Raw genomic sequence first — 13,765 nt, 5'->3', positions numbered from 1 at the left:
TGGCCTATACTTGAACCCCCCCCCCCTTTTAATTTCCTTATTATTATTGCATTTGAAAAATAAATAGTCACCTTTTTGCAGACATAGTCACCAGGTAAATACACAATGGATTTTAGTCTCAGCAACATGTCACATATCATTTGGTTATCACATCCCTGTTCAAAAAGAAAAGTAATTACCATTAGGATTATGATGAAGTCAGAAGGATTACTGGAGATATGGCACAGCACTGGCACAAGTCGGAAAGGTAAAAGGTAAAAACTAATTTATTTTTTCATATTAAAAGATCTTTCAATAAAAATGCAACAAAAAGGAAAAAGGGTTTTATTCTTCATGCATCAATAATAGAAGCTAATCATAATGTTTGATGAGTTGTAAGAATGTAGAAGCTCCATTGCTGCAGCCCATCCATGACTTAATCCCATTGCTTTCATGAAAACTAGTCAGTGACTATGGACCAGTTTTCATAAAGAACAAAGGCACTTGTAACTCAGTGCCTTGAGTATGTTTCCTGTGTATATTTCTGGGTAAATTCTCCAGTAGGATAAACAATTGTTTCAGAGAACAGAGGATTTCCATCACAACTATAGTGTGAAAGGAAAGGGTTAACACTGATTATGCAACTTTGATTTGGAGCTCCCCCATTGTAAGCAAGTGCCATCAAGTTGCAACCAATTTATGGCAGCCCCAGCAAGGGGCATTCAAGGCAAGCAATAAGCAAAGGTGGTTTGCTATTGCCTTCCTCTACTCTACAGAGTTTTCATTGGTAGTCTCCCAACAAAGTATCAACCCAGCTTAGCTTCCAAGATCTGATGATACTGGGCTAAACTTTCATTTCATTTCACTTTATATTTATATCCTGCCCTGTCCCCAAAGGGGTTCTAATGTCCCACTACTAAACTATTGAACATTCCAAGTTCCTCCAAATTGCTATGAGTTCAAAACACAGATAGACATGTATTTTTTTTTCACTCAGCCCTCAGACTTCAAGTCGGATTACATGACTGAATTCTCCATGAAAAGCACTGATATATTTTACACACACTCACACCTGTCTGAATGTATATTCTATTTGCTTCCAGACTGCAGTGGCCCTCCCTATGTTTTCTGCCTTTACTAGGGTATGGGCAATCCCAGTTTACAGCCGGCTAGACACCTTGCACAGCTCTCTTGCAGTTATGATCATCTTCAGCTCATGGCAGCTGGGTGATGTCCATGGTGGGACACTGATAGCTGCATGTACCTCCCTCATGTGTTTATCTATCCGTTGGGATCCCTCTTCCAGCTTGATACTAGATGTGACAATTACTCCACTTACATATTCTAAAAAAAAACCCAACTTACTTTGAACAAGTCAACTTTATTGACAATGGAAAAGTTTACATCAGTTGCAATGGCCAGCTGCATTCTTCCAGGCATCTTCTCCATTAACTCGGATTCATCTATAAGATAGAATTCATATCAGTAAAACACATTTTTAAAATCTGGTGCAACACTAAGGGGAACCACTTCCTCCCCTCCAAAAAATGTAAAATAATTGCAATTCAAGATTAGCAACAAAATGGTTGAAATTATTATTTTTAAATTAGACAAAAGTTTACAAAAATATTTGTTATTCTATAGATTAGAATCTCGACCTTTCAGAGTATAGGGAATGCTGTACACTGTTGTGTTTTGAAAGAAAAGAATCAAGTGGTTTGAATGGACTGGTGCCAATAAAAAATTATTAGTGATAACTATTGCCAATTCTCAAGTTGCTTCCTAAGAAATGAAATCAGATTGATGTTGCCAAAATAGGTGGGAAGGGGGAGTTTAGTTTGAATTATCAAGAGTTTTACCCAGCATTCCTTGAGACTGCCACGTATAGTCATACCAAGTTTTAACACGATTCTGAACCATTCTTGGAATTGAATTCACATTCATGTACGAAACTGAGTTATCCATACAGCTACGGTAGTAGTTCTGCCCAGCTGTTGCTGCTCCGATGACATCTCGCATCTGCAAATATCAGCAGTTATTATTTGCACAGCATGTTTTACAATCTGATACTAAGACTAACAGTTCAATTCAAACAACATCTTCTATATATATATCTATATACTGTTTTAATTTATCGGGCTGATTTTTTGAAAAAATTGATAGATTTTTTTCCAATGTGAAATCAATTTACTTGAAGGTAAATTGGTCTTAAAGACACTCACTCCAAGTAGCAAGTTTAGCACTACTGCCTAAGTTGAAAATGCTATCTTTTGGTCAGACTGCCTTATAGAATTCATTCTCTCTAGATAATGCAGTGCCGTGTTAGCAAAGGAGGCAAGACATTAGAAACTAAGAGTTATGAACTAAGATTTCCCCCCCTTAATCAGATATACAGAATTTGTCAAATTATATGATGCAAGTGATATCCCAAACAACAACAGCAACAAAAGGCTGGGTTGCATAGCAGTGAAAGTGTTGGATTAGGATTTAAGAGGCTGAAGTTAAATCCCCATAGAAGGTTGCTGAGTGTGGGTCAGTCACACAACTGCTTCACAGGACTGTTGTAAGGAAGGACAGGAAAACAATGTGTCTCCATTGGCAGACGAAGAAAAGGAGTTGGTTTTAATGTCCCACTTTCCTCTCCTGTAAGAAGTCTCAAAGCAGCTTACAATCACCTTCCCTTTCCCTCCCCACATCTGACACCTTGTGGGGTGGGTGGGGCTGAGAGTATTCTCAGAGAACTGTGACTAGACCAGAGTCACCAAACAGGTTTTTTTGTGAAGGAGCAGGCAAAACAAACCCAATTTACCAGATAAGAGTTTGCTGCTCATGTAGAGGAGTGAGGAATCAAACCCGGTTCTCGAGATTAGAGCTCTTCTACACCACACTGACAGAAAGGTGAGGTATAAATGAAGTAAATATCTAAATAACTTCATCTGTTAAGTTTGTTAGTTTATTTATAAAAAATATTTTTGTTCCCCCAGTTTTCCTACCATGTATGGCCCTCAAAATGGATTACTAAATCAGTGAAATTGTATGACATATTAGCAAGCTGTATGCACATAACTGGAGAGCAGATGTTTTGATGTTATGTTCCCATCCTCAAGATCTTCCTGCTACTGCTAATTTGGTTGGGGGTCCTCCTTCAGATGACCAAGGTTAATTTTACCCTCCATTTATAAACAGATTGCCAAGATCACACACAACAGTCTGATATTAGTAATCTTTGTGAGCAAGAAACAAACACAATGAAGAGCCTGGTGTCTTCTTCCCCTTTCTCTGATTGCCAGTGACACTACTAAGTTTTAGGCAGAGCCACAGGAAGGCAAGAAAAAACTTATGGTTTCCCTGGACAAATTATTTGCCATCTTTTGCCTTTGTTACCCAACACTTTCCTAGTGGCTTGTGCCTTCAAAACAGATCTTCCTCTCTGAACCTACTTTTCCTTTACTTCAGAATTTTTAAAGAACTGTCACTTTCTTGTCATTGTTTTGTCATCTGCATTGAGTCTCTTTAAAAAAAGATGAAGTATAAATGAAGTAAGCATGTAAGTAAACAAAACATATTTTCTATATTGGGGGACAAAGATAACATCAAATTAGGGAGGACAAGATTTTTAAAACTGCAGTTATAAGATTGTATATTTCACTTAAGTATTTAACATTTTATTATTTATTTTCTGCAACACAGACCACTGTACAAAATTTGGGTTTGCCAACATCTAGGTGGAGCCTGGCAGTCTTCTCGAATTACAACTGATCTTCAGACTGAAGAGATCAGTTCTGCTGGAGAAAATGGTTGCCCTGGAGTAGGGGGATCCATGGCATTATACCCTGCTGAAATCCCTCCACTTCCCAGGCTCCGACCCCAAATCTATAGGAATTCCCCAACCTGGATTTGGCAACCCTAGAAGCAAATAGTTAAAGCAAGCCTGACACCTAAGTCCAGATACTCTGTTTGGGCTTCTAAAAGTGTAGTACAGTTATCCCTTCCACATTATTGGAGTACCTCCCGTGATCTAGAAATCTGCATACGTTTTTTTGGCCCTCCCTTCGTACCAGAGAAGTCTGAATTTTACTTTTTTAAAAATCTAACTTTAAAAAAGAAATTGTGTATATTTATGGTATTAAAAGATAACATATGTTGATATTATACAACCATATTCATACATTTTATGCATTTCTGAGTTTCTAAACTTTTTGTTTCATTTGCAGGACTTTGTGTGTCATCTACAGCTTCTGCAAAACTCCCCCCAAATTCCCATTTGATATCTTATGCCAACTTGTGATATATCAAAACTGTTATGGGGAAAGTCACAATGTATAGGGCATATACTTTAAGTTGCCTGACTGTTATTTTTCTTAAAATTGTTTATTGAAAAGCTAAGCCTGAAACTGACTGTTATCTGTCAGCTCTAAACTTCACTGATAGAAAAAATTAGGAAATTTAAAATAGAAATTAGTCAGTGATCCCCAGTGATTCTGGCTGTGAAAGCCTTTGGCAATACATTGGACATCTCTGGGGGAGAAATTGTTCCAAGACATAGCCTGGAAACCACACGATACCCCAGAAATTAGTCACATTTGAATATACTAGATTAGATTCAGTCAGCCTTTTTACTCGGTCTCACTCAGTTTCTTTCCATACCACAGTCCATATTTTACATGACTTTTGTATATCCCAACTCCATGAATTTTATGGGTGGTTAAGGAGGATTCCTGCCTCTGATTTTCAGAGGAAAACTTAGTGGGATTCAATGTACAGTACTGTACATTTGTGTATCTGTTCCAACAATTCCACTGAGAATAGTTTAATTTATTCTGCAATAGGTAGCAGTGGAAACAGTAGCTTGTAGAAGGAATGGGAATTAACCACTCAGGTGTACTTCCTTGATCAAACAAGAAGTCCTATTAGTAGCCCCTTTCAGATAAACAGAATTTCAGTAGGGGTTGTTTGCAATCTTGTCTTGAAACATAAGACCAATTGTCAAGATCAGAGATAGCTAAAACAAAATTGCCAGTGGCAACAATATTAACAAAGTCTAAATGGAATTCATGTGCTTAACAAGCTGATTTCTGAATCCCAACAGTAATCAAAATAGAAGCTCCATCTTGTAGATAGTCCAAAGTACTTCTCTGATAAGCAATTATTAACCCATGCAGACAGTAAAAGAAGATTTTTTAAAAAAAAAACTGAGCCCCATCAAAGATAACATTCAGAGTTCCCTTTTAGTTTCCTTTATGAAAGCTATTAGAATGGTGACTGGGAAATGACTTAAAAGTTCATATAATATAATAATTGTTGATTTAATGAATAATGTCTCAGTTTACCTGACCAATCAAACTGGAGAACACAAAGACCCCTGAGAAATAGTCCAGAAGTTGAAAGATAATCTCAAAGTTTGTTACTGGTTCTGGAAGTCCACCAATAGTAATTAAAGTCCGGACTGAAAAATAGTAAGATCTCAGGTACCTATAGAAACAAAACATCATTTTTTCCATATAATTTTTTTGGTAAGCATTATGGTGATACATGTTGCTGTTGCTGGTTGAAAGACAACATTTTATACCATAGTTCAAAAGGTCATCTGTACTGTTGTAGTATTATTACCTGAGTTTCCATTATTAAGGAAAGAATATGTATGTGAGTCTTTAAGAAACAGTAAAGCACAAACTGTAGCTATTTGTAGTATCTAGACACCACCTACAGATATGACTGTAGGAACTGAATCCAAAAGGTTGGAGAGACTTATTTATATTTGAAATGGAAGCAAATTATTTAGAAAGTACTTAACAAAATATTGTTTTGTAACCTAATTAGTTGTGCATCAAGTAACAGAAGAAGAGGAGGTAATGTTTGACTATCACCTGCTATAACTTTAACCTTGAAATGTATAATAACCATGAGGGTACAATGTACTGGTTAAAAGGTCATTTTCTCTAGTCCCTGGCTGAGATTATTTAATTGGGAAAACAGCCATGTTTACAGCCCAATTCATAGACTGAGGTGTCTGAGGATGGCACCCATGTTGCCACCCCACCTTCAGAGGGCTTCCAGGCTGCATAGGGAGGCAGAAAAAAGGGGGAAAAACCCAACCACCCAGAAGCCCTTCATAGAGCTTAATGGAGTTATGCCACTGTTTTGGGTGGTATAAATCCATAAACCCATGCCATGGCATTCCCAGCTAACAAGTCTGGGTGGAAGTCAACTAAAGTTGGCTTCACCCCTGAAAATGCTGTGTGGCATAGCCTATTGCAGCGTTCAGATTTGTGAGTTGGGGCATGTTCTATAATGTGATGGTGACTTCGAAATGACCTGGTGGAAAAAATCATTGTTTGGTCATGGTGGGGGAGGGTGGCCACCAAACTCAGGTTTTTCCCAGGGCTTCAGTTTGCCTAGGTACGCCTCTGCTAATAATTGTTAGAGGCTTAATGGGATGTCACTGACTAGGTTAAGTTATTCATCTCCATATTATGAAAATATTCAGCTGCCCATTTCCACAAATTAAGTTTTTATTTAAGCTCCATTTCATTAAACTTCTATTTTGGCTTCTTTTTCTTCAGGCTTGTTGGCAGCCCTAGTCCATACCTATCGCCTCTGGCCAACTCCAAGCTGAGTAGTTCTTGCGATGCTTCTAGTGCCATTCAGCATATTTGGTTTTAGGGCTTTTTAACATGGTATTTTGCTTTTCATCCATCTTTAGGTTAAAAAAAGCCACCTTGAAACTACTTTATCAGTTACACACAAATATATGATGCAAGACATTGCCTTTTTCCCTCAGCTACATGCTTGTCTTCTCCTCAATTAATGGTGTTAACTTGGTACTTTCCCCGCAGCTGCTTCTAGCAGCCATTCACATTGCACAGTGTAGGTTCTTACTGGAATTTTTCTCATCACAACATGCTTATATAACATTCTCAGCAAGGTTTGCAGGAGATGGTGGAACCTGACTGACACTGTGATGCTGAGTTGAAGGAAACAAATGTTCTGCTACAGTCTGAAGGCTGAACAATGTGGTTTAATGTACTCCTCTGACCCTTTCCAAGTAGCTGTTTTCATATGCACGTAATGTTTCTTTGAGCTCACCTAACCACTTAGTTTAATTTATGACCCTTGTGCTTTCTAGATGCTTAATTAAATAAGCGATTAAAGTTGACTCATGAACACAAAAACCTGAAGCGGTAAACCCATCATTCACTATTGCTGCCTTTCATATAATTAGCATTGTTCATTACCATCAATTGCCAGCAATAGCCTTAAAAGGTTTTTAAGCAAGCATTTGAGAAGTTTTGGCTTTGCAAGATAAACACCTATCATACACCACTGGAATAACTTACATGTTTCCTTGGCCATCATACACCCACTTAGTGCTACCGATTCCTTCATAGTCAGAGGCCAAGTAATATATACATGCATTAACATGTAAGATAAACAGTAGATATCCAGTTGTTCGAATGACCCTGCAAAGAATAAATAGTTGTGTTATTCCTGTATGATATACATTTCTATGTTAGTTTTATCTTTGGGGGCAGCTTTATTTTGAGCAGTAGCAATAGCAACACTCATGATGAGTTACAGTTATGACTAGAATTGACAGTGAAAAAAGCAGCTGACAATCCCTCATCTCCCCCTTCCACCAAAAGAATAACTGTCATATAAGTGGTATAGTGGGCTCACTAATTCAGCCACTTCAATATTTATGGCAAATAGTAAATGTGTTACCAAAGGGATATTTATCAATTAATTTCAGAGTAGTGCAGAAACTTTTGCTCCATACCAGGAATTAGTACCATGAAAATAAATTATGTGAAAATGTACTATTTTTAAAATTCAGTTCATGGTTATTAACAACATCGGCCAACTCATCTAACCCCACAGGACCACTGTCTCCCCACAAAAAAAAACAATTATATCAACATAATGTTCCCATTTTACAGACATCAATTGAGGCTGCAAAAAAAATGCCTTGTTCAGTATGAGAGTCCCCAAAAGATGATGTACAGTAGACATTTGCCATTGGCAAATTGTTCTTGGGGTCTCTGTGAATAGTGAAATTTACCAGTGCTGAAACACATGGGGATCTGATGCCTCTCAGGAGCAAAACCACCACATCACACACAAAACATGACCATGTAACGATTATAATGACAAAGTGGCAAAAGTAAAAACAGACTGGAGTTAGTACAGTGATACCAATAAAAGTGCCAACTAGTGTATCACCCACCCTAACCTTTCTCCTTTACACCAAGCATTGCATGTTTTTATTTTCAATGCCATAATTAAGGATGTGCTAAAAAATGTCATGCTGCAGAACGTGGTTGGGCAGTGGACCATGAATCAGCAAATCGTAGGTTGTGCATCCACAAATTGTGATGGTCTCTGGATATGTCAGTCTCTACATACTACTAGCATTAGCAGCACTTACCTGTAGATATAGGCTTTTTCCATGATAGCCTCTATCCGGTCATTGAATTCAAAGAATGTGAGGTACTAAATGGGGATCAGCAAAGAAGGCATGCAATGAAATCCAACAACTATGCAGTTTAAAACTCATATTTCAGCATAAACCCACTGTGCACATGTTACCAGCTCCTTTAATATTTTCGGTCTAGGAACAACATTGTGGAAGTGAAAAGAAAAATAAATAGTTGGCATTTTTCACAATTGCTTTTTGCAAGGATGAATTATGGAGGACACTTTCCATTTAGCAGGCTCAGTGATCTTGATAAATTATAATGACAATGATATTTTATTCAGTCAACCAAACTGCCTTCTACGTGGGCAGAAAAAAAGTTTTTGGGTTGTCTCCATTTGTTAAAGGTGACAGTCTGGATAATTACTTTTTTTTGGCAAATGAAGAGATGTTCTTTGAAATTATTAATTTGAAATTAATTTCAATAAACCAGCAAAGGAGAACAAAGATATATTCCATTTGCAATAAAGTGGACACTAGGAAAATGATCTAAGCCACTTTGGGTCCACACTGGAAAGAAAGGTAGCGTATAAACAAAGTAAATAAATAAATAAATCAAAGAGAATACTAACTGGAAGAAACGAATAACTGCCTGTTATCAGTTTTTGAATACATTCAATTATTTTTGTGTGTAAAACAATCCTGAATTGAGTTACACCATTCTAAACCCATAGATTTAAATGGACTTGGAAAGGTGTAATTCTATTTACTATTGCCGTGGTGGCGAACCTTTGGCACTCCAGATGTTATGGACTACAATTCCCATCAGCCCCTGCCAGCTGATGGGAATTGTAGTCCATAACATCTGGAGTGCCAAAGGTTCGCCACCACTGTACTATTGCATCGTTAGAATAAGATGTGGGTACTGATAGCGTATCTGCTTCATACATAGTAAATCTATTGTGTAATCTATTGTCACAATCCAGTAAGGGCCATCATGCATGGGGCAGCTGTGCACACATGTCTGGATGTCTCTATTCAGCCTCTTAAAGTCGAAGCAGTATGTGTTCATGGGTAGCCTGTGATGTATTCCAGGACTTTGCTAAAGTGTAACCAAGCAGAGCCAACATGAATATAAAGATTTAACAACAGAAGCATGAGAGAGAGAGAGAGAGAGAGAGAGAGAGAGAGAGAGAGAGATTGCTTCTGATTGGCTGGAGGGGGTTAATTTGAACAGAAAAGTCAGCTGGAGGAGAATTTTGGAGAGGCAGAGGTTGAGTGAACAACTCTTCTCTTGGCTGAAAACTTTGCTTTCTGAGGGGATTGTCAGACAGATGTGGATGGTCTGATCTGCGTTCCCTGGTAGCAGTTTAATACAGACACACAGAGGGATATTGGTTATCTTTGGGAAAGATATGCTGAAGGTGAGAAACAGTGAAGCTTCTAATTAAGTCAGTACCCAAAGAGGGAAGGGATTCTTCTGAAAGACAGAAGGGAAAATCCTGATCATAATCCAAGGGATGAATAAATAATTGTGGTAGATTGTCCTTAGTCTGGTGTTAGACCAAACTGCTAAAATTTTACCTCAGGGTAAAAGAATTTCTTCACCTCTCAAGCTATCTAGATGTGAAGGAATTCTAATCACTCTAGTGTCAGGAGGCACACAGACCAAACTACAATTTTAAATTCCTAAGGAAAACTGACAGCATTTAAAGCTTTCTGTAAATTAAGTTACTTGCAACCTCTTAACAGGGACTAAGATCCAGTAACATATCTAGTAACAGAGTCTAAACTGAAACAGCAATACCATTCTGTACATAATTGCCTGATATTGAAACGTACTTGTTTTCTTTTTGTGACAATGGCATACAACTTAGTTAATTTTAAGAAATTTTGCTAGTTTCTTTTTTAACTATTCAAAAGCCTCAAGTGCCAATTCACTTCTGACAAGGAATAGAGTGGGGAAATACAGTGACAGTCTATAGCTTTCTGGGAAGGTTCTTAAAACTGAGAAAAAGCCCAATTTATTGAATGAATATATTATATATTTAATTTTTAGGGTGGACATGATTTATATACCTTAATAATATCACTCACATGCTTCACTCATAAAGTAAGGGCTTCTCAGTTCCTGAGGGGACCGACTGATTGTCTTTTGAAGGGAAAAATTCCTCAGTGTATTACAAAGAGTGGGGTTATAGCATAGCTGGATTATCAGTAGATTAAGCAACTGTAGCATGGGGAAGGACTTTTGTAGCTTTTTTTCAGCTTTCCCTTTCTCACAATAGACAGTCATTTAAAAACTGAGGAGAATCATTTCTACTTTAGCACTCATTTATAACTGGATCATAGATGTGCAGCCATAACAGCTCCATAATGATTTTTTCTTGCGAGAACGAGGCTAAAAATTTATCACAGAAGAAGGCAAGTTCTGGTAGTTTATTTCTGTTCCTACAATAAATGCCTTCTAAGACCCTGACTAGCATTAGCATCCAGTGATTTCAGAAAGCTTTTTATTTAAAGAGGGAGGCCAGGAGTGGAAACAGAATTGAACCAGCAAAACTGTGTGGAAGAAACCAATTTGTGTTATGTAGTCAGAAGAAGTTTGACATCTTGCTATGCTTAGGGATGAAAAAGTATTCTCTTACTGAGCCTGTCTTCTTATTTGTATTTCTTTGGTTTCAGTTCTCAACTTTTGGGTGATGGTTTTAAAGAGTCACTTGTTGTCAGGTACATATATTGAATGGTTTTTATATAGTAGTTATACATAGAAATAATCTTTAGGTGGGCTGGTTGTTCTTCAAACTCTATCTTCTTTCCTTCCCTCCTTTACTGAGAGTTTGAACTGTCACTTAGATCCTATGACCTAATTCCCCTATAGGTTCTCTCTAGCTATTGTGAAGGCTTTCCTTTGCTATGATGCTCACTTCCTCTGTGGAAGTGCACGGGAGGAAAGTTTTCATAGTATCTGGAGAAGAACAGTGTCACAAGGTCCAGCCAATTACTTCTCTAGTTCAGGACAAATAAAGCAACAGCCAATCTCTTACCTTCATAATCCGGTTTACTCTAAGTACGGGTCTAAATCCAAGGATGATGTATAAAAGATCAAATGGTAATACTGAGAACAAATCTAACTGTTGAAGAACATAGTATAGTTATAAACTCAAATTAATGTATGTCCTTAAAAACTTCAATCAAAACACTAAAATTCAAGAAACCCAGTGTATATAAGAAGGCAGCTCTATGGACAGACAACAGAGTACAGCATCATCACTATGAGAACGAGTTTTATATAAATATTTTAAAAATGAAAAAAGATAAGTCTGTCTTCCTCTTTTTTTTTCATTTTCATTTATATATATGCATACACACCCAGGTAGGTATTATCTATTTACACAGATAAAGACAAATACCTTCAACAACCTCTAGTAGCTCTCCTTTAATCCCATAAATTGTGTGAATCTCAATATTTAATCACCTAATAAATAAAACACTGAAGAAAATTCAAGTGTATGGCCTATTACTGTTTCATTACTCCTTGGTATCAGAATCTAGATTTAAAAAAACACAGTCCCATCTCATATGTAATATTGGTATTCAGGAATTATTGTGCTTTTCCTTTTTCTGTCATTCCTGTTCACATTTTACCACAGACTACATCTTTTAAAGTTTTCAGAGACAAAGCTATTATGAAGTAAGGTGCTAATTAAGTGCTTATGAATTCTCCTGGTGTTTATAAATGCTCAGAAAGAGCAATTATTCTCTATCCATAGGCTAAGACAAGAAGCAAGGATTCAAAGTAGAGGAGATTAGTTTAGGTCAGTGGTAGGCACATAATGTTAAAAAGTGGTTTCTGAGAAGAGGTGGTAGTGGAATTTAGTAGGCCCAGATTTCTTGCCATATACTGAACTGTGTCAATCTTGGCCACTACTACTTCCACTACTTCTCTTGCTTCTTGTGGGCAACTTGAGGAATCATTTTGGGTGACTGGTTCTAGGCAGGGTCTCCAATTATTAATACCTAATTTGTGTCAACATTGAAAATAGTTGCTTTCCATCTTGAAAAAAGAATCAAATAAAAGATACAATTCATGAAAAATTATGCAGATCACAAGCAGCAGATAAAAACAGTAGATACATCAATGTATACGCAAGGAGCATAATAAATCAAATTTCATATTATATTGTGATATGCATACTCTTTATTGTAAGAATTTCATTCCTTGATTTACTACTTATGCATTACCTAGTTTCTGCAGTAAAGCCCTATCTATGATTATGTGCCGTATATACTCGTGCATAAGTCGATCCGCATATAAGTCGAGGAACCTAGTTTTACCATAAAAAACTGGGAAAACGTGTTGACTCGCGTATAAGTCGAGGGTGGGAAATGCAGCAGCTACTGGTACATTTCAAAAATAAAAATAGATACCAATAAAATTACATTAATTGAGGCATCAGTAGGTCAAATGTTTTTGAATATTTATTTCAAAGAGAAACAGTAAACTAGCTCTGTAAATGGAAAAGAGGGTCAATAAGAACAATATGGTACCAACAATAACTTTAAAAGTACAAAAACCTTAGCTTTTTTGTAAGGAAGGGTTTTAAACAATGGCTCTTACAATGAAAACTGGAATGAACATGCCTGTTCACTGTAACTCAAAACTACCCTGCTTTTTAAAATAATAGTTCATTATTTTTAGTGTACATATTTTTAAAATTGCACATGGCAGGTGTCATTTTAGAAGGAACATTCACACAACCTGTCAGGGAAGGAATGTTTATGTTAGCAGTACCAACATTTCAGAGTATCTTTAGGAGACCCTCCTGATGATACCACTCAGGTTTGGTGAATTTTGGTTCAGGGGGTCCAAAGTTATGGACCCTCAAAAGGGTAGTCCCATCTACTATTAGCTCCCATTGGAAACAATGGGGGATGGGTCCATAACTTTGAACCCCCTGTACCAAACTTTACCAAACTTGGCTGGTATCATTCGGAGTATCACCTGATGATACCCTGAAATTTTGGTGCCACTAGCTTAAAAACTGCGCCCCCTGATGGCCAACAAAGTAAAAACCCTAAAATATTTTTTTAAATAAACTTGACTCATGTATAAGTTGAGGGGGGCTTTTTCAGCACAAAAATGTGATGAAAAACTCGACTTATACACGAGTATATACGGTATTTGGAATAGCGGATTTGTACATCACCAAGCATTCCTCACTAGTTGCTATTTACCTGAAATTTCATTGAACTTCGGTAGTATTTCTTTGTTTCAACTTTGTCTGTCTACAGTTGGAAATGGAAAAAAGGGGGAACAAAACCCTTTAAAAAGTAAAGCCAGACAAACAAACAAAAACAAACAAACAAACC

General features: G+C 37.1%; 1 protein-coding gene across 1 annotated transcript in view; it reads right to left on the bottom strand.

The window, feature by feature from the left end:
* Positions 1-13,765, bottom strand: part of CNGB3 (cyclic nucleotide gated channel subunit beta 3) — a 79,652-nt gene that overhangs the window by 12,415 nt on the left and 53,472 nt on the right. Inside the window, exons 7-14 of the mRNA XM_048508482.1 lie at positions 13,631-13,681; positions 11,440-11,526; positions 8,405-8,469; positions 7,317-7,439; positions 5,310-5,451; positions 1,839-1,998; positions 1,345-1,442; positions 72-155 (exon numbers count right to left, since the gene is read on the bottom strand). Of these exons, the coding sequence (XP_048364439.1) occupies positions 72-155; positions 1,345-1,442; positions 1,839-1,998; positions 5,310-5,451; positions 7,317-7,439; positions 8,405-8,469; positions 11,440-11,526; positions 13,631-13,681 (810 nt within the window). The remainder of the gene's footprint in view (positions 1-71; positions 156-1,344; positions 1,443-1,838; positions 1,999-5,309; positions 5,452-7,316; positions 7,440-8,404; positions 8,470-11,439; positions 11,527-13,630; positions 13,682-13,765) is intronic.

The sequence above is a fragment of the Sphaerodactylus townsendi genome, linkage group LG09 (genome assembly GCF_021028975.2).
Source record: "Sphaerodactylus townsendi isolate TG3544 linkage group LG09, MPM_Stown_v2.3, whole genome shotgun sequence".
Lineage (NCBI taxonomy): Eukaryota > Metazoa > Chordata > Lepidosauria > Squamata > Sphaerodactylidae > Sphaerodactylus > Sphaerodactylus townsendi.
This window is presented reverse-complemented; position numbering and strand designations above follow the sequence as displayed.